This window comes from Lutjanus erythropterus, chromosome 18 (genome assembly GCF_056507025.1).
Source record: "Lutjanus erythropterus isolate fLutEry1 chromosome 18, fLutEry1.hap2, whole genome shotgun sequence".
NCBI lineage: Eukaryota > Metazoa > Chordata > Actinopteri > Lutjaniformes > Lutjanidae > Lutjanus > Lutjanus erythropterus.
The window spans coordinates 18,049,335-18,077,279 of record NC_139334.1 but is presented as its reverse complement, the minus strand read 5'-3'; the positions used below and the strand labels follow the sequence as shown (position 1 = coordinate 18,077,279).

At 39.8% G+C, this 27,945-nt stretch overlaps 2 protein-coding genes across 2 annotated transcripts; both read right to left on the bottom strand.

Moving 5' to 3' along the window:
- Positions 1 to 11,496: 11,496 nt before the first annotated feature.
- Positions 11,497 to 14,871, bottom strand: LOC146310896 (gap junction delta-2 protein). The gene is made up of 2 exons (XM_084742901.1): positions 14,267 to 14,871; positions 11,497 to 13,543 (listed from the first exon to the last, which is right to left on the bottom strand). Exons 1-2 carry the CDS (start codon positions 14,335 to 14,337, stop codon positions 12,700 to 12,702), a joined length of 915 nt encoding a protein of 304 aa, XP_084599027.1. The 5' UTR covers positions 14,338 to 14,871; the 3' UTR covers positions 11,497 to 12,699.
- Positions 14,872 to 16,939: 2,068 nt separating this feature from the next.
- On the bottom strand, positions 16,940 to 21,586 carry LOC146310895 (actin, alpha cardiac muscle 1). The gene is made up of 7 exons (XM_084743196.1): positions 21,471 to 21,586; positions 20,645 to 20,783; positions 20,140 to 20,464; positions 19,896 to 20,057; positions 19,457 to 19,648; positions 17,894 to 18,075; positions 16,940 to 17,245 (listed from the first exon to the last, which is right to left on the bottom strand). Exons 2-7 carry the CDS (start codon positions 20,771 to 20,773, stop codon positions 17,102 to 17,104), a joined length of 1,134 nt encoding a protein of 377 aa, XP_084599322.1. The 5' UTR covers positions 20,774 to 20,783; positions 21,471 to 21,586; the 3' UTR covers positions 16,940 to 17,101.
- Positions 21,587 to 27,945: the final 6,359 nt, after the last annotated feature.

Here is a 27,945-nt window from a genome sequence, read left to right as displayed (position 1 = left end):
TTTGCATTTAGTATTGGAATCATCTTGCAGAACACAAAAGGATTCCCAGCAGCATGAATTTAAAAGGTGCAATTTCAAAAGTACTGCAATCCAGTCGTTTATCTACCTTTGTGAAAAAAAGACACGGATTCCCTGACAGTTTTACTTTAGTTTAGATCTGAACGGTTAGGGCTGTGACAGTATGGATTTTTTCTTACTGCTTTTAACAAAGTAACATATCCCCATGTGATGATGGTTTACAGCAACTGCCTTAATAAATATGTGTTATTATGATAAGCACGGTGTAGCTGCTTCAAGGAATAGGGCAGTGTGTCAGTTAATAAACACTGCAGTTTCTCAAGAGCAAGAAAAGCCTTGTTGTTTAACAAATGCTGAAAAATTATATTATTAATATATATTATATTATTATCCATTATAATCCAGCCATGAACTGTGGCATCTTTTTTTGAGATGTGGTAAAACAAATCCTTAATGATAAATCCAACACCCAATGTCTTCTGTAAGATATGCAGTGCTGACAGAAATGATCTCAACCCTGCAATAGGCATCACATGACCACATTAATGAGGATATTGTCACAGCCCTAGTCACAGGTTGGTTCAGGTTAGCTCTTAGTTTTAGATTATTAGCTAGCTACCAGCTTGGCTCAGGTTAGCTCACTTTTTTATTAGTTAATATTGAGTGTCTCAACAGGAGTGGTACAACCCCTCAGGGGGCGTTCAGAGATTGTTAGGGACGCTGGAGGCAGTATTTTTGGGAGGGGGCCATTGAGAGTTCTTGTTCGTTTGAGGCAAGTTTACACCAAAGATTCACAACAAGATGAGTTGAAACTTGCAACTTCTTCAGCAAGAATGTGTTTTGCAACATTCAAAAACCTGCCAGTTTGCACCAATGTGAGAGATTTGGTGGCTGGATAGTTTTGTTTATTGTGTCGACTCAGGAAAATGGATTCTCTCTTCCTTGATATTCCCCATAGAGGAAATTAAGAGTTTCTTCCTCTGGAAAGCATTCATTTTTCACACCATGAACACTGTGTTATTGCTGTGATTACAAATTTACAAGAGGGATATTCTGCTGTCGGATTTTCCGTGAAAGCAACTTTGTGTCTAGCATCCAGACACACACTATAACACTATTGTAAAACCAGACACCTGCCACCTGACAAGCTGAGTCACAGCAACACCATCACCCAATCCAGCTGAGACGGGGGAGTTTACACCTCTGCAACTTTTCTCTCCAGCATTCAAAATGTTTTTGTCTAATTGTGAGTTTTTGGTTTCTTTTCTCTCGGAGGAAACCAGGCTGCCTCTTCTGTCTTTCCCAACAACACCCCATTCACGCAGGTCCTCCACATGACACCTAAGTAATGCAGTCATGTGGTTTTGTTGGCCTCAAGTGCACAAAGGCTGAAATTTTGTTCTCTGCAACCCACAGTGAAGAGACTGGCAGAGAACCACCAAACACAGGGCTCACACAGAATTTCAGAGCAATTTAGTCTTTTTGCCTCAAGAAATTATGATAAATAGGTCTATAATATTCAGCACAATAAGCTACATATTCTTCTGTTTTTTTCAGTAGACTTGAATCACTTAATAAGATGGTTTCTTGTTTTTCATTATTGATTTGTTGCTGTTTGTGATCAATAATGAGACAAAATACATTTTAAATGTCAAATTTCTAACTTTTCACTTTGTTTAACATAAATACAGTTTCCATTCACATGTGTTTTTGCTTCCTGGGAAACTAATGATAATGATATTCCAGCTGTCCAGTTAAATTGAATCTGTTATTTGGAATTCAGTGACATGTTTTAATGATATAAACACAGAATAATAATCAATATAAATATTCAGAGAAGACAGTGAGCCTACATTTTATGTAATGAGGGGCAGTAAGAGAAAAACAAAGGCCCAAAATGGGTTTAGAACAACTGAGTCAACAGTTTGGTCTGGTTGGCTTACAGTTGTAGATTATTAACTTACAGTTTGGTTCAGGTTACCACATAGTTTTAAATTGTTAGGTTTTAGATTATTAGCAAAGAATTAGGTTGAGGTTAGCTCACAATTTTAGGTTATCAGCTGACCTCTTAGGTGATACTTTGGTTCAGGTTAGCTTGACATTTTAGTTCACTAGCTAACAGTTTGGTAGTGAACCCTGGAGCAGTTCATTTCTGGTGTTCATTCAAAACAGCCACAGGAAGCGTACCATTGTATGTCATTTTATTGGTTAAAAACATTTTCTCTTCTACTTTGGTGACTGAACTAGCAGTGCATTTGCTACCAAAGCATTACTGGGTAACAAACCTGAACTAATGAGACATTCGGTGTCTCGCCTACCATTGTGCCCCCCTTGAAAGAAGCACATTTCAAAATTTACCTCATTTATGTGCACTCATTGTATTTCAGCTCAGTGTGAGAGGGTTGGTCACGTTGCTATTGCTCCTTCTCTGTGTAATTCACCAGTGAACGGAGCGGAACAGTTATTCAAGTTGACAGCAACTCATTTATAAAAGTCTCTGTTAAACTTTCAAGCTTTTGTAGCTTATAACTGAATCTCTGCAGTCGGAAAGTTAGTTTCTTTCCTGCGTTGCTGTTTGTACTCTCAGGTATCTGCTTTGTTTGAGCATTTCTTGGACGCTTTTAGCTGATTGGAGTCCTGTTGAGTTACTGTTGATGAAAACAGTATTTCTACTTTTCACTGCTTCATTATTAGAACGAAACAACCAGAGACTTTTATTGTGAAGAACAAACATCCATCAATTACAGCTGTTTGACTCAAGACACGTCATGCATGGGTCAGTTTATGTTTTTTGTTTTTGCCTTTCTGAACACACACCAGAGCAGTTTGAAAATTAAAACAATGTATCATTCTCTCATTGGTTCCTTACTGTACAGGTGACATAGATTCAGTTCTGTGGTAGTTCTTTTTTCTACGTTCTTGCCTACATTACGGAAATGAGGTTAACAAAATATCGGCATCAAATCATAGCCTACTACAGAACTGGCAGCATGTAAACAAAATATTAAAAAGTGCGTTTATGATACACCATCACTTCTATTATTTCTGTTTTACATTTCGTAGGTCTATGTTGCAGAATACAGTTTTATTAATCGTAGCTCCTTTTTCAGTCCTCCACCTTTGCTATTTCTAAGCTTTGGTTCAAAATCCAAGCAGTGATGTTTTTGAATAGTGCTGCATCAATAAAAGACTGAAAGACGTGATATTAAGTGTGATCTCATACCTTTCTTTGGGGCTTAGTGAAACGACAGCCACGTGATTCACGGCAAAGTAGCATCACATTAGAATGGTAGTGGGGGGATGGGTGAAGGAAAGGGAGAGGTATAGAGAGGGAGAGAACCGAAAGACACAATAAGGAGGGAGAATGAAAGAGATGAAAGAGGACTGAAGAAAAAACTGAGCTGGAGAAGAAGGGAGGCGATTCTTTAGCAGAGGGGCTAGGAAATAAGAAAGGGAAGGAAGGAGAAACTGAGATACTTGCAGAAAATCAACTGAGGAAGAAGCAGACAGCAGGCTGGTTCACACAGAGTCCAAAGGTAAACCACAGAGAGGTAGAGATGATGAACAAGCCAAGCAGCAGCGGCAGAGTCACTGAGTACAACCCACATTGTGTAATCTTACACTTCCCCTGGGATTAAGAAGCAACTGAATTCACCATCAAAGTAGCAATATTTGTATAATTTCTTTGTTCCTCTTCTTTTTGTTTGCATTTCATTATTATTTCTCATAGCAGAAGCTTCCTCGCTCGTCTGGCTGCAAAGCAGACAAGTTAAAAGGTGGTCCTTTTATTCTGCAGCCACCAGTCTTGCAAGACTGGTATTATCTTCTATCCCTGTGTGCCTCTATAATACACAGAAGTGATTCATATTCCTCTCCGTGTGTGATTGCATTTCAGTGCGGGTAGCTGTAAATTAATATCTCTCTACTTCAGCCTCTGTGTCTATTCCATCTTTCTATAAGCACTCTGCTATTCTCTTCCTCCTATATCGGTACAAGTCCAATTGGCCGGCGAACGCTTCTGTGTCCGATTAAGACTTGCCAGGCGCTGATTTTTATTGGCTGTGTAATGGTGCAGAACCTAAACATTTATCAGGGTCGATGGGCTGTGTGTAGTACAAGCTATTAGGGACTGCAGAGGAAGCAAGTGGGCATGGAAAGTTAGAACAAGCAGTAGGCGTCAGAATGAACTGTCACCTCTGGAGACAAATTAAAGATGTCACAAGAAGGAAATTGTTTAGGGTTTGTTTTTGCTGCAGTGTGGCCTGGCACTGTCTGCTTTGCATTAATGACAAACTACTTTACCAGAGAAAGTTGGTGCACTATGGCAAAGACCCTGTGGTATTCAGAAGCAGAAAAATGCTGAATGTAGTGAAACTAATTAGTAAAATACAGAGAAAGTTATCTGGTCTCTTTCTCAAAGTTCTGCACTCTTAGAAATAAAGGTACTAACTTGAATCTTCTACTTGGAACCCTTTCAGAGAGCTCTACTTAGAACCCAGCATTAAGAGATATACCTTGAACCATCTGGGAGAGTTTTCACCCAGAACCCCCTATGAGAGGTTCTGCGAAGAACCACTCTATGGTGTAATGGTTCCACCCAGAACCCTGTCCGGGGTTTCTGTCCAGAACCTCTCCACCCTCTATGGGTGCTTACAAGAACTCTTTTGTGTTCCAAGGATTTTTATCAAGATCCTACCCAGGGGATTCCATCAAAAATCCTTTTATCTTTGAGGAGTTTTATCTAGAACCAACCAAGGGGATTCTACCAAGAACCCTTTTATATTCCAAGGGTTTTATCAAGAACCCACCTATGGGTTTCAAATGAGAGTTAATCTAGAACCCACTCAGGGGATTTTACAGAGAACCCTTTTATGTTACGGCACGAAGAACCCTTGATGAAAGAGTTCTTCAAAGATTTCAACAATTCTTGAAGAACTCTTCCTTCCAGAAAGGGTTCTTTGGATGAAAATGGTTCTTAATGGAACACTTACAAAGAAGCCCTGATGAACCCTTTCTTCTTTACAAGCAAGTGCCCCTGAGTAGAACAACCTCAGCCCTTCAGGGAGAACCCTTTTGGAACCCTTATTTGAAAAAGTGTAACTTCACCCAAACTAACGCTATGGTAACCTGACCTACCTGGCTAGAAAGAGGAGGGCTACGTCAGGTTTTTGGTTTTGGATGGATTGTGTCCTCGCCCAGGTGCTGGCTGTCCCACCGTGATCCTCTGGTTGACAAATCTGTGTATAATCCCCTAATGTTCTTAATCCTGGGGTCACATTAAAAAATGGATGAGAAATTAATCTGCTGTCAGGTCTGTCAGGTATATTTTGTCAGTGCCAGTGCTTATTTTCAACCAAATCCGTCTGTATGGGCCAATACGGCTCAACCATCAACCAAACCAGCCAGCCAAATCCCTCTGTGTACAGACTTTGTCGAATGTTCTCCGTCCTTTTGTCCTTGTACTGTGAAGATTTCATTAAAGTGGGGAAGTTTAAAAACAAAACACCCAAAGCACAGATCACATAACGAAAGTTTGGTGCTCTGCTTTATTGAAGCGCTATGAGGCAGAGTGATGAGGAGGGAGGGAGAGGAACTATTGTGGCTGGAGACAGCGAAAACTACTTTACAGCCAGAATTGAAGGGATGCTTTTGCTCCCCTGGCAGACAGAAAGTTAGAAACTTGGTCACACTGTGCAAATGCGTTATGGCTTCCTCCCCCACATGGATGCAAACATCAAGTGTGTTTTGTTTCAATGTCTGCCATATCTGCCTATGCCATGCTATGCTGTGCATATGTGCTGCAGTAACCAGGCTAATTTCATTGCTTCTGGCTGAGTGGATCAAAAAGACCCACATTCACTGTTTCTCTTCTGTTTGCTCTCCCCCTTTCATGCAGTAATCTGCGCAAAAGGCAGAATTAAAGCAGCGCTCCCCCGGAGCCAGCCTTCCCTTTTCAGATTGGTGAAAGAGGAGAAATTGGGAGGACATGCTTGTTTTGAGGGCAGAGGGATTGTGGGATTCACTCTCAGGTGAAAGTTCTGGTTTAATCTCACATTTTTCTGAAAGGCCTCACAGAGTAGAGGCTGCTGCTGCAGGTATTTCCTCTCTTAAAAATGATACTTCTATCATTTCACTCAGCTTGGTAGTTAAGATTAAAAGTAGAATACGTAGGATTTGTCAGTTGCTGTTTGTAAACAAACCAGAAAGATAGTTGATTGTTCAAGCTTTAGCTTGGCAAATTGAACAAATCAATGAACAAATCAATAACAAAATAAGAAAATACAGGCAGAGGGCAGGGTTTCTGAATATACAGACATGTCCATTCACTTCTAGTGTGTCATAAGTGATGATTGAACAATCATCTGAAAAACAGTGTTTTTTAAGGAAAGTCCTATATAATCCGGATTCCAAAAAAGTTGTGTTACTGTGTAAAAAGCAAACAAAAACAGAATGCAATGATTTGCAAATCTTTTTCAACTTGTATTTAGTTGAATACAGCACAGAGACAAGATATTTAATGTCCAAACTGATCAACGTGATTGTTTTTTTCAAAATATCCACTCATTCTAAATTTGATGCCTGCAACACATTTCAGAAAAGTTGGAATAGGGATAACAAAAGACTGGGAAAGCTGTGGAATGCTCAAAAATACTGGTGTTGGAGCAACACATGGTGCCATCCAAACTGCATCTTTTCCAGAGACGTCCATGCTTCTTTCAGCAAGACAATGACAAGACACATTCTGCAACCGTTATAGCAGCATGGCTTTGTGGTATAAGAGTTTGCTCCAGACTTGTCTCCCATTCAAAATATGTGGTGCATTATGAAGCGAAAAATCTGACAACAGAGACCCTGGACTGTTGAGCAAAAATGAGAAACAATTTCACTTTCAAAACTTCAAAATTTGTGTCCTCAGTTCCCAAATGCTGACTGAGTGTTGTTATAAACAACTTTTTGAACATGTTGCAGGAATAAAATTTAGAATAATAGTGTATATTTACAAAAAACAATAAAGTTAATCAGTTTGAACATTAAAACAGCTTGTCTTTGTACTGTATTCAATTCAATATATATTGACAGGTTTTTGCAAATCATTGCATTTTGTTTTTAATTTATATTTTATACAGTGTCCCGACTTTTTGGGATTTGGGTGGTAGTCTGCAAACACAAATACACAGATAAATAGACACACACCCGATAATCTGAAGAGTTTCAATTTTTCTGTGTCCTGTTATGATTGATTTGATTGTTTTTTGGAACCTGTTCAACTGTCCTAGTCTGACACCTTATTCTAGGGGAGTTGTCAGTATGATGTAAGGTGGCTGCCATGACTGTTAATAAAGGTGTCAGTGCTCCAGCTCCATCACTCACCACCCTCCAGTCTGGCCTTGTCCCTCAAATAAAAACACACAGTCTGCTCATGGTATTTATCACATCTGCAATTCCAAACCCCTAAGTAAACTTCCTTTGTCCTTCTCAAGAGGAAACAACCACGAAACAAGTACATCTGCTTATCAAAACCCAAACTACCCACCCAGCCTCCCCTGGCTCTTCTGAACAGACTCCGGCCCGGAGCTAAACCACTATGTAACAAAAGATGCAATGCTATACTTTCTACTGTAACTCTTATGTAATGTTTATCACAAAATCTAAATGTTTAAAGGAGAAATCTGTAATATATTTACTTTAATAAATTATAAAATGACCACAATATGTCGTCAGAGATCAAGGAAAGTTGACAGTTGAAATACCTGAACAGTTGCTCTCTACAGCCACGGTTAATGCTGAATGTTTGCTGAATGAGTTAATATCTTTTATGAGTCGCAAGAAATCATTAATAATCTTCTAGAAGGAGTAGATGTTAATAACGGTTAAATTGAGTAATATGTTAATAGAGTCTGGCAGGCAGTGAGACGGGCAGTCACTGAAGTCAAACTCGAGAGTTGGAAGTGTATTTTCAGAGTAGTGGGCTTTTGTTTTCAGGAGAACCGGCTTAACTTTACGTTGACAGACAATTTACACTCATAACCAGCTCATCAATTTACAGTGGAGAACTCATCGCCGCTTGTTATTGTCAAATTACAATGATGAGCTTGTCTTGCACTCCTGCAGTGTTCCTGCAGCCTCCCTGAGCTTCCTCGAGTCAGGGAGCAAGGGGGAAAATTCTCTTCAACATAGATCATATATTAAATAAGATTTCAACCTATTTAATATAACATATGTGGCTTCAACTTGCTATTTTGACTGCTGCACTTATTTTTGCACACACTTCCTACATATCAGTGAACAAGTTGAAAATGTTTTTGACTTTACTTGACATAGACCCATATGTATTACTGCATAATCAGCATTTTGACTGATTTCATTTCATTCATTTCAGTTGATCTATATCACAGCATTTCATTCTTTTATGTGAAGAAATAGAAATTGAATTTTATTTTTTAAGTTTAGATTATTCAGGTATAAACAAATCTCATCAACATCAACAAAGGTCATGATGCTGAAAGGCCTTTTCCTGCATGAAAAGTATGCGGTTAAAACAACCATAGAGCTGATAGAGCAATGGCCAAGCACCAGCAAGAAGAAAACAGAATTTATTTATATAAAAAGAACCCTTTTAAGTATGTATGATTGTTGAAAAAAGAAAACACATAACACAGACAGAGAATTATATAAAAAATTCATAACAACATAAACTCATGTCTGATGCAATATTCACAGGATATAATCTGCTCAAAATTCATCCAAATGAACTAATTTTTACGCAGACATCCTGCAGTTATTGTGTTGACTGTTTGGGCTAATTTTACAGTTTATCGCTTGGTCTGTGCTGTTATTGTTATTGTTGTGCACTGAATATAACTTTAAACAGCCATAAAATATGTCCTGTAGTTAGGGGTTGTCAGTTTACTCAGTGGCAGAAACATGGTCATCTAGCAGAAAAAGGGTGGGAACCACTGCCCTACAGAATGAACCTTTTACTGTGAAAAACAATGAAATTCCTATTTGATTAGCTGCCAAATCAGTTTGATGTAAAGTGACATTTTTGCGTCTTTGAGACCTGCACCAGTCCGATTTTGACTCATGATAAAGGTTCCTTAAATGAGGATGACATACCAACTAAAAATGAAAGGTGATATCTTCAGTAAGAACGGAGAAAAATGCATCATTTACATGAAACCAACAAGAGACTGAACTGTTGATAGTAAGGATGATAGTGTGTATGTGTCTTTACTATCCCTGACAACTGCTTCTGTTGTATTTTTTCAATGCTGTATTGTTTAGTGATGTATTGATGCCTGTCTGATGTTCTGTGTAGAGCTGAACACTCAACAGAATTTAAAGTAGCAAAATTTTCTGTAGATGGTAGTGATGACTTCAACATTTTATTCAGCAACTTTAAAAGAAGAAATTAACTCATACAGGGTTTGTTTTATACTCAACTAGAACAGCCTGCCTGCTGACCTAAGAATATTATATCACATTACGCTCATTATATTTAAAATCAAACTTCCTAACCTTTCTTCTTAGTGCCTTCATGTAAATACTGAATATTTATGTTGTTATATTATATGTTCTCCCTGGCGTTTGCATTTAATTATGTGAATGTCTTTGCCTTTGTGCCTTCTGTGCTTTCTGTGCGAGTTCAGATACATTTGCATGAAATATGAATACATTTAAAGTTGTAACTATTTCCAGGATGAATTATTTCATGCTATAGAAAAAGTGGTGTGTGAGTATGTGCACTTTCATGTGAGAGTGGACAGTTAAACGAAAAACTAAATAATCTTGGCATCTGCAAACCACACATCCCTACAAATTTACAAATTAATGTGTGCAGTGTATGATCTTTCATTTATCCTGAATGAAGGTGGACAGAGTAATGATGAGTTTGCCCACACTGCTCATAAAAAATCTGTTTGTTTATGATCAAAGTGCCCTCCACTCCCACAGTGTACCCCCAGAGGAAGAGAGAAGACCTCTCCTTTAATATTAGGTTGTCTCTTTGTCTATGACTCACATTAAGGGGAGATACGTGCCTCTAAAAATTTCTGCTTTCCTCCTGAGCACCTGCAATCACTTGAAATTGGAGGTGTTCCTGCAGTGTTTTGCCTTGTAGTCTTAAAATAGATTGCGTGCAGCCTTGATGTGTTCTACTGCAGTTGTCAGGCTAGATAAGACCAGTAGATAAATGCATAGGTCTCTCTATACAGTACATTTGCATTGTCTTAGATGTCTAAATCTGAACCAAGTGGACACACTCTCTGTGCACCGTCTGACCTGAAAATGCTCTCTGTGTGGCCTGTAACCTGGCTGTCATGACTACACAAAATGCAAACACACAGGTACAGTGTAATGTCTGCTGAGCCCTGCAACACTCACATGATGTAAATGCATGACAGCATGCATAATTGCATTGGAACATACCCCAATAATTTTGCCATTTTTGCTGGAGTTTGAAAGTAGGTTGAATGTTGGAGGGACATAAAACTACCAAAGCATCAAAAATGATGACAATTGGATTTAAACACTGTACTGTAAATGTACAGTACTGTACCTTTAGCATCCTTTTTTTCTTTGTAAAGGTCGATTTATAATTCTCCTTCATGTCTGTTGTGCTCTTAAGTGACCCCTGATGTTTTAAAGGTTTTGTAGTAGTAATTGAATGCCTAAAAAAAGGAGCAGGAGAAAAAAGACCACGAGTCAAAGATGCGCACAGGCGTGCGCTGCATTGCATCAGAGCGAAGTTGACAAACTGCTCTTGATTCTCCTGTTTTTTTCTTTTTTCAAGTTCATGACTGAGGGAGAAATCTCGGGGTCCCCGCTGAGTTGGAGATGGATGCACCGATGCTGCCGCTCTTCGATTTCTCCTGGCTTTGCAGAGTCATCCTGGCAGCCGGGGAAATCATGGAGAGACCAGCCCTTCCCCAGATCACCTGCAAAATCTGGTCAGCTGCAAATATGTCATCTCATCTTATTTCTGTCTCACTCTTTCTCTCCCTTGTGTGCGGGCATATTCTTCACCACTTTCTCTTTTTTCTCTCCTCATCTTTTGTTTTCATTTTGACCTTCACCAGGAACACACAACCTTCATGTCAGTTCAGGCTGCTTTCTTACAGAGCGGCAGAAAGGGCAGCTCCCTCAGTATTCAGAATCATGATCAGCTTTCCTGCAGAGTGCGAGGAAAAGTCACAAACTATGTTTACACTGAATGTATAGTTCGCCATAAGAGATTTGATGCATGGCATATAGTCTAAAAGTTCCCTCAGGCTGTACTGTTATGAAGCATAAGTATTGATGTGTCTCATGGAAGCAGCATCAGTATTGCAACACATTGCAGAGTGATGAGATCCTGTTCAAGGTGTGTCCTGCAGTGGGTTTAGAGTGGGTGTGGCTAAACATCTTCACTGCACCAAGGCAAAAACTAGATCTGTGTGATAGGTCAGTCAACACAAGCAAAGTACTGCACCTCACACATTTCTGGTGTACATGAATCCCACTTTTATTTTCCACAGAAAAAAATGGTGTTTAGTCTTTTCTTCTGGTCTGTATCGGTTACATTTAAAACCATTCTATGAAAAACTGTAGCACCAGAGCAGATTTCTATTGCCCATTCTTTGATAAAAATGTCAATTTGTGCTATTTTTCAGTTTTTTGATCAGCTTTGATTGAAGGGGGAAACATTTACTTCTTGTATATAAAAAAGACTAGCACTTCATTTCTTTTTCCAGTCATTTTGCAAAATAAAAACAGAGAAAACTGTATATCTTTTTCTTTTCTTTTTCATTTAAATCACAACAAATACATTTAAAGCAAATAAAAAAAAGAATTGGGCGGCATTTAGCATAATCCAAGCAGGGAATCAGCTTTTCATGATGATTATTATATATTTATATATTTATATGTATACATATATATCATGTTTATATACAAGTATGGCACTTGATTACACAAAAGCAAGAAAAAACACTTCACAAATAAAAGCAAGTGGGCGCTTTGGTGTGTCATAAAATTAAGGAAGTCACAGACGTTAGCGTTTGCAGCAAATTCACCAGATACTGTTTTGCAAGTCAGCTATAAAGCAATGGAATGGTTACATATGTTAAGGTCAAGTGGTGCAACACAGGCAACAAAAAACATGAATTACGCTGATGTATTTGAACCATAGTCAGTAAGGATTTATATCTATGCATATATAAATCTTGGATGATAGAGTTTTTTTCTGTGTATGGTGCCATTTAATTAGGTTGGTGCCAAAAAGAGATGGAAAGAAAGAATGTATTAAAAACACCGTCAGGTCAGTAGCACATTTTGGATAAGGTCAGGCCCTCCAGTGTTCACCTCTTAGTGCAATTTTTGCATTTACTCTCTTCTTCAAGTACAACAGAACAGCCCACGAAGAGTAAATATGTGAACACATCCTTTAACATCTCCATTTATAGCATCTTACATAGAGTATAAACGTTACTAAAAAGTTGCATCAGTGCAATAATAAATAAGTAAACAAACGTGTTAATTCCACGCTTGCCCATGAGAGTCCTTAAAAGACCAACAAATCAAAAAAAAAAAATCTGCCCACTCTTGAAGTCATGACACGAATTAGGCGTGCGGAGCTGTCCATCATGTCCTTAAATTTTCTTTCTTTTTATTTTCTTTTATTTAATTTTTTTTTACACGTTTTCACACATAAGCAGAGTCACTGGACTGAGTGCGCCCGAAATTGGGCACACTCATCCTCGGCAAGTCCTTATTTCTGATCTCATAAATGGACTTTCGCCTCGCCTGCACGCCTCGCACGGCCGTTTTGATTTTCCTCCAGCCCAAGTGATTGAGTTCCGCCAGATTCAACACCACACAAAACCCACTGACCGCGAACATGAACACCAGGAACACGGTCTTCTCCGTGGGTCTGGAGACGTAGCACTCGACATCTTTGATGCACGGGTAGCGGTCACACTCGTACACAGACGGCACGTTGAATCCGTACAAGAAGTATTGCCCCACCAAAAAGCCTATCTCCAGCGCGTTTCTGAACACCACCTGGATGATGTAAAACCTGGAGATGCCCTCCTGCCGCCTCATTTTGGACTTTGTAGTTCTCATGGCCGAATTAGGGATCTCTTTCACTTCCAAGCAGTCCGGCTCGGCTTCTTTGGTGGAGTTCTCCGTGTTCTGAAGTACTCCGTTAACAATGGTGTTCTTTATCTTTTTGCTCTCGTCTCGCTTCAGTGAATCTTGATCCTTGTCTAGCGTCAGATAAACCGTGGAGTAGCGCCGCTCCTTCTGCTTGGCCGACTGGTGCACCGAGTACGTGATGAAACAAAGGCTCGGGGTGCACACCATGATGATCTGAAACACCCAATATCTAATGTGTGAAATGGGGAATGCCTTGTCGTAGCATGCCTGGTTGCAGCCCGGCTGTAAGGTGTTACAAACAAACATGGTCTGCTCGTCATCATAGACAGTCTCTCCAACTATTGCTACGATTAGAATCCGGAAGATGACCACCACTGTTAGTAGGATCCTAAAAAGCAAGCAAACAAACAAACAAACAATGTGAAAATAAGTGTAAATATATGTGTGTTTACTGATTGAAGTGTGGTTTAGTTGAGCGCTGGAGATGCGTGTTGAATTTGGGGAGATGTCCAGTGCTGAAATTGAGTCCAATTGTCATGTATGTGTATTGGATTTAGGGAGCTGTCCAGTGCTGAAAGAGGACGCTCTTCAGGATAATGTGTGTTTCTTACTGTTTTCTTCTTATTCTACGTGTCTGTGTGCGTCTGCGTGGTTTGTGTTATCTGATTTAATGGCTGAAATGACATGTAAGCAATCGGCGTTGCTTTGATTGTACATGTGTGTGAGATTTGTTAATGAAAATACCGCTGAGAGCACACACCACCTCTCAAACTCACCAACAGACATCAAATGGATATAAGTGGATGGATGAATATATGAAATGACTGTGAATTTTAGTTTAGTTTAGGTTGTTTGCAGCACCATCCCAGGTTCTGAGAAGACAGCTGTCAACTGGTTTTTACTTAGCTGCCTCGTTTAGAAGGAGGAGGGAGAAAAGGAAATCTGTGAAACAAGAAGACAGCAAAAATCCACAACACAGACACGAAGGACTGGGCACCATGCTACAGACGATCCTTGAGGCACAACACAGAAACGGGGGACTGGGAGCCATGCTAAAGACGATCCTGGAGGCTGCTGCGATTCTTCTGTGGTTCTTTTTTGTTGATCTTACCTTCCTATCATAGTAGAGTGCTGCTGGACAGCAGCCTCCAGGAGCCTCTCTAGTATAGTCCATTCCCCCATTTCTGAGCATCCGGAGAAGACGAGAGTACAACGGCACTCTGTTCAAATCCCTCCAAAAAAGCGCGTTATTTCCCGTCCTGCTTCTCTCTGACTCTCGTTGTTGTCAGTCTCCAAAACGTCCGAGTTTAGCTAAAAAATGCATCCGTCACGGGATGCTGCCTGTCGCCGTCCCCGTCTCTCTTCGTGTCTCTCTGCGCGCTATCTGGTTGGTTATGTGCTGAGCGCGCAGCGCCAGCGAGCTGCGTCCTGCTGTGTGTGCCGAGCGCTCCCACGACGTTGCCACACTTTTCCTTGTCATGGGAGTCTGAAGGGCTGATTACTGTAAGCCCTCCTATTTTCGATCTTCAGATCAGGTTGATGGGCTGCGCGCTGCGTCTGGATGGAGGGAGGTTGGATTTAATGTCTTGCCAGCGTTAATCCGCCTTTAAGTAGTCTCCCCCCTCCCATGCGTCACGTACGCGCAGACAGGTCGGTGGAGCGCAGCCAGGAGTACCAGAGCTTCTCATTTCCAATATTTCAGTTTGGTATATAGCGTGCGCCATTCAGTGGACACTGCTGTGGACGGTTGTGTTATAGCCTTTAATACTTTGACTTTATACATGTTTGACATGGATGTCTCCATATGAGAATGAAACCCATTAACCCTGTCTGTATTGCTATCGTAGTGAACTCACTAAGTACAGATCCACATGTGCACCACATGTAACATGATCCATCTCTCCGGGATGGAGTTTATGGACGCACCGTGTCTGGGGCACAACGGTCAAGGTGACTTCTCTGCGTTTTTATTACATCTGTTCAGAGAGTAACAAGCATATATGCAGTGTGTATCACATTATTTTCACAAAACCTGTTGTTTCAAGCCTGTACGTGAAATCTATGGAATAAAAGATTTTAATAGATCTGACTTTCTTGGAGCGGATAGCCGCCTCCCATGCCCAGATGCATCCCTCCCCTCCTCCTCCCCATGTCGCAAGCTGCCGGCTGGTCGAGCTGTTGTTTCCACCTCGGGCAAAGATGATGCTCTGGATACAGTGACAGAGTGAAAGTACCATCCGAGTTGCTAATCGCTTTACAAGGCAACCTGCCTGCCCCCCCCCCCCCCCGTCTCTCTCTCTCTCTCTCTCTCTCTCTCTCTCTCTCTCTCTCTCTCTCTCTCTCTCTCTCTCTGTCTGTATAGAGGTTTAAAAATAGAAACAGAATATGTTGTGACCCCGCCCTGTTCATTGCTCTGAGATTTGATCAACTTATTGCGCTGCGTTGTGTGCGCACACTAATGTTGGACCGTTGTGTGATTTGACACTGATAATATCACGGTATTAATGCGACTGTCCTTTTGAACTAACACAGTGGCTTCACTGTGGATTTACAGTACAGGTACCCTAATAAAACACTATGCTTAGATAAATATAAACATAATCCTTTTCACTCAGCACTCATGACCCACGACAAGTGTGTGGTGGTGGCTGTATTTGCATGACTCCCTGCCCTCTGTCTGTACCTGTTCAATTGTTTGTTATGTTGTTGAATTTGAATCTCATTTATATGTCAGGCAGGTATATGTTAACTACTTAAGAACTATTTAAGAATTTGTGTAACTTAACTTTACTAATTTATTATTATTATTATTATTATTATTATTATTATTATTATTATTATCATCATTAGTAGTATTGTGGTATCACTTTACAATAAGACTGCCCTTATAAATGTTTATAATTAGGTTATTAATTAGATTGTAAACACTTTATAAATCATCAATAAGCTGTTAAACTACATTAGATAAAAGGGCAACAGTGACTTGTTGCTTGCCAAATAGTGAGCCTAACTGTACTGTTTAGCCTACTTTGTTTATACCTGTCAGCTTCATCAGATATTTGCTAATAAGTTTCATTCACCGTCAGTATATCTTTATCATCAAAAAGTTTTATTTAGCATTAAATTGATCTATCACATTGTCTGATTCATGCACTAAGGCTTTGGCAAATATTGTTCAGCTTGACATTCTCAGCATGCACCGTTTAAACTTTACAATAAGGTTCCTTTTTGTCAGTTATAAATGTTACTAACCCAGGACAATTAATAGTAAGCAATATCTGGATCTTGCCAAATAGTGAGCCCACATTGATGTAAACTCGTACACGTGTTTGTAACTGTTTATTAATGATTTATAAGGTGATTACAATCAATTGGTAATCTAATTTAAAACCATTTATAAAGGTGGTGTTATTGTAAAATGGAATTGTTGTTGTTGTTGTTGTTGTTGTTGTTGTTAGTATAATCTAAACGTATCCAGCAGGTTTACTTGTAGGTAGTGTGAGATTTGTTTCACCTGGGAAAACGGGGATTAGCGATCACGTGACCCAGCGGTGTTTTCGCTGAAACTTTGTGCGGTTAATTTCTCATGAGGTGGCTTATCCTCTCCGCTCACTGTAATCTTTTCTAATTCAAATCTTTAATAACCTTTACTCATCAGTCACGTGACCGAAGGACAGCGCCTCGCTGCTGCTTTTGACAGAAAGAAAGAGAGAATTTTTTTGTAGATCATGAACCGGATACTAAAAGCACTTTTTTGTCCAACTAAAAAGAAAGAACGATCTGCTGCAAGTTCCAGTTTTCATTTATTTATAAAGCTATACATATCCACATAGAAATTGCACTTGAGTGTAAACAAAGAATTTGACAAGACACGAGTTTCTGCTTTTGAGCCATAAGTGGGGTTGCACCGAAGAAGGAGGGTGGGGTGGAGGGGCAGTCTGGCGCTTTAGAAGCACTTCCTGTGGACGATGGAGGGTCCCGCCTCGTCATATTCCTGCTTGCTGATCCACATCTGCTGGAAGGTGGAGAGGGAGGCGAGGATGGAGCCGCCGATCCACACGGAGTACTTCCTCTCAGGGGGAGCAATGATCTAAACACAAACACACGTGTTTAAAAGTAGTATACTTACGTGTATTATAAATGTAATTTAAGAAATGCTATCACATTTACAGTTGTACTTTTTCGCTTATTTTGAAGTATATTTGAAGTTGACTTAAAAAAAATATCAATTACAGTAAATTGCCTTGAAATTTAGCATTTTCTCAACTTATTTGTTTTTACATTATATTCTAAATTATGCATTGGTGTACTTTTAAAAAAGTTTACTAAATTCCAACTGCTTATAGTGATAAGTTAGTTTACTTTAGTAACGTGTAATTATTTTCATGTCCTTTGTAATACACTATTAGTATGATTTATTGAAGTGTACTAAAATGTCACTTCATTACAAGTGCACTTAATTATGCTTACAAAAAGTGCACTTCAGTAGAAATTTATTTAAAGTTCTAATTCAGTGCACTCCGATAAGTATACTCAAAGTAGCTCCACTTTAGCTCATACAAGTCCACTAAATATACATATGTTTCATAACTAAACTTGAAGTGTGCTAATGCTTAGTTTGACTGCAAGTACACTCAAGTATGCTAAAATGTAATATATTTAGCATATTTATTTTTCACTGGGGTATCTTGGACTCAGCTCAGAGAAATGTTGCAGTCACATTCAACAAAGATTATACCTTGATCTTCATGGTGCTGGGGGCCAGAGCGGTGATCTCCTTCTGCATGCGGTCAGCGATACCCGGGTACATGGTGGTGCCGCCGGACATCACGTTGTTGGCGTACAGGTCTTTACGGATGTCAATGTCACACTTCATGATGCTGTTGTACGTGGTTTCGTGAATGCCAGCAGATTCCATGCCTGTGCAAATACAGCGCACAAGTTAGTGAGCGAGTTTTACCCCCCCACACACAGACACACACAGACACACACTGCAGGCAGCAGAGAGAGAGAGCACATCTGACACCGCCGTCAGCTGTCTGGAGGAGGGAACAGGTGCTGAAGTGGACAGCTCCGCCGACAGCTGTGCGCTCTGTGGCGCAAATGCAAACAGTAAGCCCCTGCTTTAAATTACTCGTGTCTATTTATCGGCCATGAAGTGGTAAAGCAGGAGATTAATAAAATGTGACCTCCAGTTGGTGAGGCAGCCAAGCACTAATATGAGCAATAAACACGCCTATTGTCGGAACAGATGCCATTTATCCGGTGTTTATTCTGGTCTAACAAGACTTAAATCATGTTCGTCTGAAACTTGTGCACTGTCTTTCACAATCCAGTTTCCAGTGTTGGTTTGTAGTTAACTACAGTTTGTTGTAGTTGGGTGGTAGTTTGACTGCATTTAAGTAGCTTTTGCAGTAGACAGATCAAACAATGGCTGATCAGCTGACTGGTAGCCCTGATGTTGCGTTCAAGGCATTGATTAACAGTCATGAAAGGAAAGACGACCAGCTGATTTTTTCTTTCGCCAATGCTACTTTTTTTAGCCTTTACAGCACTCCCTATTTTCTCATCGTAGTTAACTCCTTTTGTCATGTGGTTTAGATAGTTCACAAACTACATATTCAGAGTGTTCTCATTACGTTTTTGCCATACAACGTGGCAGGAGTTCTCAGACTTTCTCAGCATATTAAGGATCCCCAAAATATGACCCCGGACCAAACTTTGAATATCACCTTGATATGGCACAATGGCACAGCTTACTGGCCATGGGTTTCATTTCATGACACCTACATCACCTACTATTTGATCAAATTATTATCTGTGGTTTGAGATTTCTGTAACACTATACTACGAATTCTCCTTGAAACTGAGCATTTTCCAGAGTCCACCACAACAATTGTTCCCTGTCCTGTGAAAATTGGCCTGCCCTAGTTCATAAATCAAACACACTTGCACTTAACTCAATGTCAGTTCAGGTCTGCCTGAGATTCCACACTCAGATTTTGTGTGATTTAGTTGGGATGTAGTTGAGCTACCTTTTGAAAATAGTTTTAGTTAAAATGTATTTTAACTACTTTTCATTTTTAAATAGCAGCTTAGTAAAATTGATTTTTCCCCAATACTGCCTGTTTCACTCAAGTTTCACATAATCTTGGATGTTTCTTTTTGGCGCTGAATACGTCTATGTAGTAAAGACTTAGAGTCAAGTTACTGTATGAAACTTTCAAAACTAGCTCATGGGAAAGTGTCACTACAACTAAATTAACTCTTTGGTGTGTGCGCTGCGCTCGTATTTACGCACCAATAAAGGAGGGCTGGAAGAGGGTCTCTGGGCAGCGGAAACGCTCGTTGCCGATGGTGATCACTTGACCGTCGGGCAACTCGTAGCTCTTCTCCAAGGAGGAAGAGGAGGCGGCGGTGGCCATCTCATTCTCAAAGTCCAGAGCCACGTAGCACAACTTCTCCTTGATGTCACGCACGATCTCACGCTCAGCTGGAGGGGGTCAAATGTGTATGATGGAAATGTCAGATGTGCATCATTAAACACGTAAAAACGCATTAAGATAAATTTATGTCTAAAGGTATTTGGAAGTGTTTAAACGACTTGTTACAAGGGGAACTTCACTTTCTCCAAAACAAAGTACATTAGTTCCACTTTTTATATCAATTTCATCTTGCAGATGGATGATTGGAACATCAAACAAATTCGGTTTTGTGCATTATAGTCAACTTATGCTCACCGGTTGTGACGAAAGAGTATCCACGCTCAGTCAGGATCTTCATGAGGTAATCTGTGAGGTCACGACCGGCCAAATCCAGACGCATAATGGCGTGAGGAAGAGCGTAACCCTCATAGATGGGCACGTTGTGGGTCACACCGTCTCCGGAGTCCAGGACAATACCTGATGATGAATACATGAACGTTTAATTCACTTAATAAATCAACGAACAAAGTCCCTGACACACACGAGGAACCTGTCCGACCTGTGGTACGTCCAGAAGCGTACAGGGACAGCACGGCCTGGATGGCCACGTACATGGCGGGCACATTGAACGTCTCGAACATGATCTGGGTCATCTTCTCTCTGTTGGCCTTAGGGTTGAGGGGTGCCTCTGTCAGCAGGGTGGGGTGCTCCTCTGGGGCCACACGCAGCTCGTTGTAGAAGGTGTGGTGCCAGATCTTCTCCATGTCGTCCCAGTTGGTGATGATGCCGTGCTCGATGGGGTACTTCAGGGTCAGGATGCCTCTTTTGCTCTGGGCCTCGTCACCGACATAGGAGTCCTTCTGACCCATACCGACCATGACGCCCTGATAACAGCAAATACCAGGGAATTAGTGATGTATAATCACCACAGAGCATCATAATTACCGGTATATGCAGGCTCAAACTATAGATGCGTAATTTTGGTGCACAATTACGCCATACGTTACATAATGTAAACAACTTAAGACCCATTTTCTGTGAAATTTATGGATATCTGACTTTACCTGGTGACGGGGGCGACCAACGATGGAGGGAAACACAGCGCGAGGTGCGTCATCTCCGGCGAAGCCAGCCTTCACCAGGCCAGAGCCGTTATCACACACCAGGGCGGTAGTTTCTTCGTCGTCGCACATGGTGGCAGCTCTGGAACACACGTAGCAGCATTGTTAGATCCAGTAATGGAATTCCCAGTTTGTTTGCACTGGGTTTCTCACAACACAGACACAACACAGACACAACACATGAGGTTGCTCTGTACGGACAAACAAATCAGGGAATGGCGGTTAATTTATTGCACTGATATTAGAGCTGCAACGATTAGTCGATTTAACTCTCAACTTTTGAATTAAAATAGTATTTTGATAATGATTTATAGTTTTGAGTTTTCTTTTTTTTTTTTTAAAGTTAAAAGTCTCTGGTTTCAGTTTATCAAATGTGGGTTTTGGACAAAGTGAGACACATGGTGACGTGACATTTTTCATTATCTGATATTTTATGGGCCAAACAACTAATCAATAATCGAGAAAAAGACAGATTAATCAGTAATGAAAACGTTAGTTGCAGCTTTAACTCGTATTATATGCTATCGAGGTATATTACGTTTTAGGTTTGGGTTAGTATAAGATTTTCTATGAGAATTAATAATTTTAATATTACACAACAGCTATAATCCACAAAGGAGAAGCTGATGGAGATGATCCGTGTCAGTTAGATGATGATATTTAGTTTGGTTGAAGCCACTCGTGTTAAAATCCTGTGTCCATCCTCTTGTTATAAATCCACGGGTTGGCCCGTTTCAGTCCTCCTTCAGTCAGCCATGCAGGTACTCACCAGATCAGCACCAGGCGCCCGATCTTGAGTGTGTGTAAACCAGGGGTGCCGAAATGTCACGTCGGGCCAATTTATACCCTGACAAGTGTCTGTGAGAAGGGGCCGAGCGGTGCGACCCCTTCTCCATATTTGGTCGCCCGCTGCCCCATTGACAACAGCCGCTCCATGAATGGCAGGACAAGCAGAGGGAACTCCCGTGCGGACATCTGTGCCCACCGCCATGTATGGAGGACAGCGGTGAGGGCAGACAGACAATGACAGGCCTCCTTTTGATCTTTTCTTCGTCTATAAATCACGATAATATAACTGGAAAAAAACCCTCTGGGTCTGTGGTAGGTCTACTCTAGTGGATCATAGCGACAATATGACACAATTCTGTCTAATGCCATTTTATATTCCTATGATATCAGAGTTTTTTTTTTTTTTTTTTTTTTTTTTTTAAATAACATTAACAAGCTAAATACCACATCCCACTAAAGGACAAAGGTCATCATCAGTAGAATCAATGGATCTAAAATAGAAAGAGGTCACAACACTCACTATCTTTATTAGATCCCAACTCATGGATTTTTGGGGGTGATACCAATATAGGGAGTTAAAATATTCTGACATTGATATGTTTGCCGATATTCTTTATACAGAATATTATACAAAGAATAAATAAATAAACATACATACATACAACATACATCAAATATTTGCTACAAAGATAAGTAATGGAGAAAGGATATTTTGCAGTTTAACTGTAAATTTTATAGCCCAAAATTAAACAAGGGCACTGAAACAGTAAACTTTTTAGAATATTTATTAATAATTATGAATAAATAAATAAGCGAATGCATAAATGAATAAACAAAATAGTTTAGTTGTACTCTAATGTGCCATTTGGTTGCTGCTTTGTTGCATGTCCTTATGACCCCATCTGCTCCTCTGTGATTCTGTTTCATGATTTACCGTTTGTCTCACGAGCTTCAAAAGTGTGTGCATGATTAAAGCAGCAAATGTGCTTCCAAATCATTGGTATTGGCAATGACACTGAAAGTAAAATTGGCAATGATACTGAAAAGTAATAAAAAAAAATAATATTACACATGACAGTGAACACAATATTGCACAATATTAAATGTAATATTCTACATTATAATGGAGGTAATATATGATGTTAAATGTAATATTGCGCATGATAATAATACTGACAATTAAAAGTAATATTGCACAATATTAAATGTAATATTGTATATCATACATTAAAATAATAATGAAAGGTAGTATTGCACAATGTGAAAGAAGTAACATGCAATACACTGCACAAAATATTTATATTATTGTTCCAAGTGTCTGATGTTTCAGCTGTCATTCCTGCAGAAGGGAGAGGAGTTGTGCAGTTTGGTGGTCTTCTGTGGTGCTTCTCGGTGGTCTCAGTCTACGGCTGACGGTGCTCAGATAGTGGTATGCAGAGGGTGACGGGTGTTGTTGACACTGAGTAGTTTCCTCAGCAGTAAAAAAAATACAAATAGGACAAATGTAATATTAAATATGTCTATAAAACAAAAAAATAAAAACTGATAATGTCGGTTAGGCTTTAATCTTTATATACCCAAGCTACATCTACTGTGTCTGAATACCCAAATGAGACTCTATTGACTCATAAAATCTCACAGCTTTTTAGATATTCTAAATAATAAGTCATTCTATTTGTTTTGTGCACATTTTTCTGGCAGGGTCTCCTGAACACATATGAGAGACTAACAGGACACATGTAGCCCTGCAGTACCAAATGGAGAGACCACTTGTGCCACACAGCTGGTATCAGCAGCTGTTTGAAGCTCCAAATCCCACATTTCAGATCAGAGAGGGAAGCCGCTGCTGCAGACCAAACACTCCTGCTTCAGTACAGCATGAGTGTGTCCCCCTACTCAAAACTGTTTGATTAAATTTCATGATAAGCTGGCACATATATGCATAAGCAGCAGGCTGCACCACCATATGGCAAATGAAAAGATGCATTTGCAGATACATTCCTAGATTTCATTTGCACAAAATCAATGAGTTTCCACGATTTTAATGAGTTGCATGGACTTTATTGATGTGGTGGCCATGGGAATATTTGAAAGTATTAAAATTCATGTTTTAGTCATGCTCTCTTGGTTTTGCATTTGCATTTTCTACTTTTATTGACTTGTTAGAGAGAAATCCTCATGCAAACCAGATACTAAAACATGTTCAATGTCAAAAAATTGAAAGCAGAAAACACGATATGCAGTCAAAAATGTAACAGGAGGAAATACTTTGGCCTAAGTATAATATCAAAGGTTATTGCAGTTCATTGAAATTATTCTCTGTGGCATATTTCTCTTCCTCTGTCTGTACATATACTGCCACCTCAAACACCAGCCTCTAGTCCAGTAATTACCTTTTTATGTAATAAAAGTCGAGGTAATGTACTTGTTCGTGTTCAGATAAATCAAAAGCAATGTTGATCCTATTTGTTTTTTCCGATATCAAAACAATGAAGAAAAAGGAACATCTCTTGTTGTGACACATGCCACATTCTTTCTTTACTCCTGCACTGAGGAAAGAACAAGACATAGGAAATGACATTGCCGGTTTGCTTGAAACAAACGGCGAGCGAGCTCTGAAGGCTGTGAAATAACATTGGCTAAGAGCAGTGGATGGTCCCACCACAAGGAGGACAAGACAAAAGGGCACAGCGAGCCATGAATCATATGCTGCTGTCACCCGACCCCGAGCCATAACCCTTCACTGTGTGACTCTTTGTTTTGGTCTTATGTAATGAATGGTAGGCTGTGGTCTGCTTTAAGCATCCTTTTGCCCCAGTATTCAAATAATGCTAACATTTTATGACCGGAGCTTAGTGAAGTCTGTCTGCGGAGAGCGGGACTGTAAAGATCAAGAGGGAAAGGTGGGCGACTACTTTCAACATGAGTTTGCCCTTATGCCAAAATATTAAACTCTTATAAAATGGTAGCTCAGTGTTTGCCGCTATCCTTTTTCCAATGCACCCATCAGTGTTTAAGGCTCATGGTAGTGTCTGGATTATACAGAGACACATCTTAGAGGCTGTTTACTTACATGTAACAGGATTTCCTTATTAGGATACAAGAAAGGTAACTGTATTCCTGTATACAGGTACAGAAAAAAAAACGTAATTAAATTACAAATATATTTAGTAAATTTGAGGATAGGATCAATTCATTATCATATCACTGGGTAGAAATTTCACTGTTATTTTGTCTAATTTAAAGAAACATTTACGGACAGACTAACCGCTAATGTTAGCTACACAGAATAACTGGTAACGTTAGCTACACAGTCAGCTAGCTAACCTTCCAGTATCCACTACAACAACTAATACTACTACTATTGCTGCAACTGCTGCAAAATATGTTTGCCTAAAGTTTCAGTGGGATGTAGGGAGACCAGAAGTCCCGGCAAATTCAGGCAAGTCCTGAATTACAAGCAGTTGTCCCAAATTCTGTCCTTTGTCCTGGAAATTAACAGTTATAGTGATATATAATATGACCAACATATAATAATTGAAAATATTTGATCAAATTACTGATGTAGCCTATGATTCCTCCTTTTAGTTATCAAAAAAATGTAATGATATGTTTTCTTTGCACTGATTAGACTGTCACAAATAATGGATTGTTGATGTCATTAGACCTGTTTTATACCAGGTGATGGCGAGTTCAGCCACCACTGCGGGAGGAATTAATGATAAAAATATCTAAAAGATATGTTTGTGAGCTCCCACAGCTGATGACAATCTTATCTTCTGAAAAGGTGTTTAAAATGACTGTACCTGTCACCTGTGCCAGGACACTGTGCTTCATATCATCTTCAGAATCTGTAACTGATTTTCATAATATTGTCTGATGTTTCTCTAAATTATTCTGGATATTTTGTATGACAGCTCACCCCCAAATCCCCTGTTCTGAAATGTTTAAACAATTTTAAAATGATGGAAAGTAATCAAGTTATATTAGTTCAGTATTCTAATACTTGTATTAGGTAACTGGCTACAATTTTTAACAGGTAAATTTGAATTTGTAATGTTGCCCTACCAACCCTGTCTGTAGTGTGACGATCACTTAAGCTGTTGCTACTGAGATTAAATCATTGTGGTATGATAATTCTCCTCCTACCTACGACCCCTCAGGAGATTGCACTCATTACACAGCAGTAGAGACGAGATAATAAGGACAAAACTGTGCAGAACAAAAAACATATTGATTTTCTATGGGAATTTCACATCATAAACAGAGCACAAAGCCTTTTAAAGAACCCTGAGGGGAAGTCATTTGCCTGATGCAGGCAAGGTTTTGTACCTAGATCAATAACGTGCACATATATAGGAATGTCCCCACGCTGGATTGTAGCATTTGAGCTGTTCATCACAAACTCGTTCAATACAAATGGTCTGAAAGCACTTTGTTCTTTCCAACATGGCGCATTTATCTGCGCTGAGCGTCCAGGGCCATTTAAAGGTCACAGCAGCAGAAAGAAGACATATTGCTCAGTGAAAATTGGGTGTCCTCTCTCTGGCCCATGCACTGAATACTGAGTGACAAGCCGCTGGCTTATGTCAAAGTCTTCCGCCGGGTACCTCAAAGGAGCACAGAGCTTGGATCACTGTCAGTATGGCAGCAAACATTTGCTCACTTATTACCACTCATACTTTGGACAGCAAGTCTCACTTTCCTAAAAATGCACAGTTTGAATTTTTTTTTTAGACCTTATGAACATCTGTTGCGTAATAGGCTCATGGGCGACACGTGTTAGGCCGACACTGGAAAGCCACTCTGAAAATAACTTCTGATTTTTGGAAAAGAGAGTTACAGATTTACATGGGTCAAAACAGGTCAAAATAAAAGTTTGGTTAGAATCTAACTGCAACATGATGAAATTCATTCAAACAAAATGCAACTGTGGATGTGTTAAAGTGTACCAAATTATCAGAGTTGGACAGGAAATACATCACATTATAATAAGTTAAATACAGGATGTTTCTCAAACAAATTAGGGCTGCAACTAATGATAATTACTGATTGTTGGTCATTTTTATTGTGTTGTTTAGGATATAAAATATCTGCAAGTAGAGAAAAATGGTGTCCTCAAATCACCTTTTTGTCCACTTACCATCTGAGACCCAGAGATGTTGCTTTTATATTAAAATAAAATTAGTCTCATATTTGAAACAAATGATTATAATCGATTATTTAAATTGTTTGATCATTCATTTTATTGACTTATCAATTAATTGGCTAATCGTTTTAGCTTTAAAAGAAATGCTGACATGCATCATCTTATTAGTCAGTGCAGTACTGATATTTGAGCTTATTCAATGTCAATAATAAGTATTTTGAGTCTAAAGATCCTGAAACCAGCCTGTAAAATGTCCTCCAGATCTTAACTGCAGAATGTAAACTCCTCTCAGGTGGCCTCACTGGTAGCTACAGTCCTGCTGCATTAAACAGTAACTGAAACTGCTAAATTACTTCCAACCCTCAAGGAAAACAAGAAAAAAACTCCCTGAAATTCTAACTAGAAACCAGGAAAAAGCTCTTCCTCTTGTGGACTGGAGACGCGGCCCACTTATATTTCCTCACATTTAACAGTGTTCCCACTCCACCTTGTGTATTTGTGTGTGTATGTGAGGGTGAAATTACAGAGCAGTATGTGGTTAATTGAATGGGGAGGCCTATACTTATCCCCTCTCTTCCCTCTCTGCCTCCCAGCTCTCCTTGCAGCCAGTAGGAGCAGAGCAGGCTTTTTCCACAGCCAGTCTCAGACCCCAATGAAAAATTCACCAGCTTGCCTCTCGTAGCCTCTCAGTGAGGCACTGTCAGCTTGGCTTCAAGGCCTGTCGCCTGCCGTACCCTCTGCCAAGACTTCTGAGAGCAAAAACAGAGAAAGTTGAATTAAAATTGGGCGATTTTTTTTGGCAAGTGGCTTCTACCCTCGGGGTGTTTGGGAGCAGAACTGGGCAGACAAAAAAGCAATCTAACTAGGTCTCATATGACACATAAATATTGCAGTGCACATTCGGGCATTGGCCACCTCATTTTTTTCTTTAAAAATGAATTTGTCTCAGATTATAACCCGCATTTAAAAGAATGAGTGAGTTTGAATGAGTTTTGTCACTGTGTGCATCAGTTGAACAGTGAGGGGTAGAAAATGAGGTTAAAAAGCGCTTTGGATAGAAAATGAAATATTCATGAATCAAATTTGAATAAGCTACAAAATAGACAGCTACCCAGATTTGTAGGTAGGCTGCTCAGCAAGAGTATTTTGGTACGTCTTTATAGGGCTGCCTAAGTATTGAATCCTGAGCTATTTTGGTGGTGGCTGAGAACACGCGGATCCAGTCAAAACTGATAGGAAAGCCTGTGAGTTTTTAGGCAAAGTACCCAAACACCTCGCCTGGAAGAAGTTCAGCTAAATAGGCTTT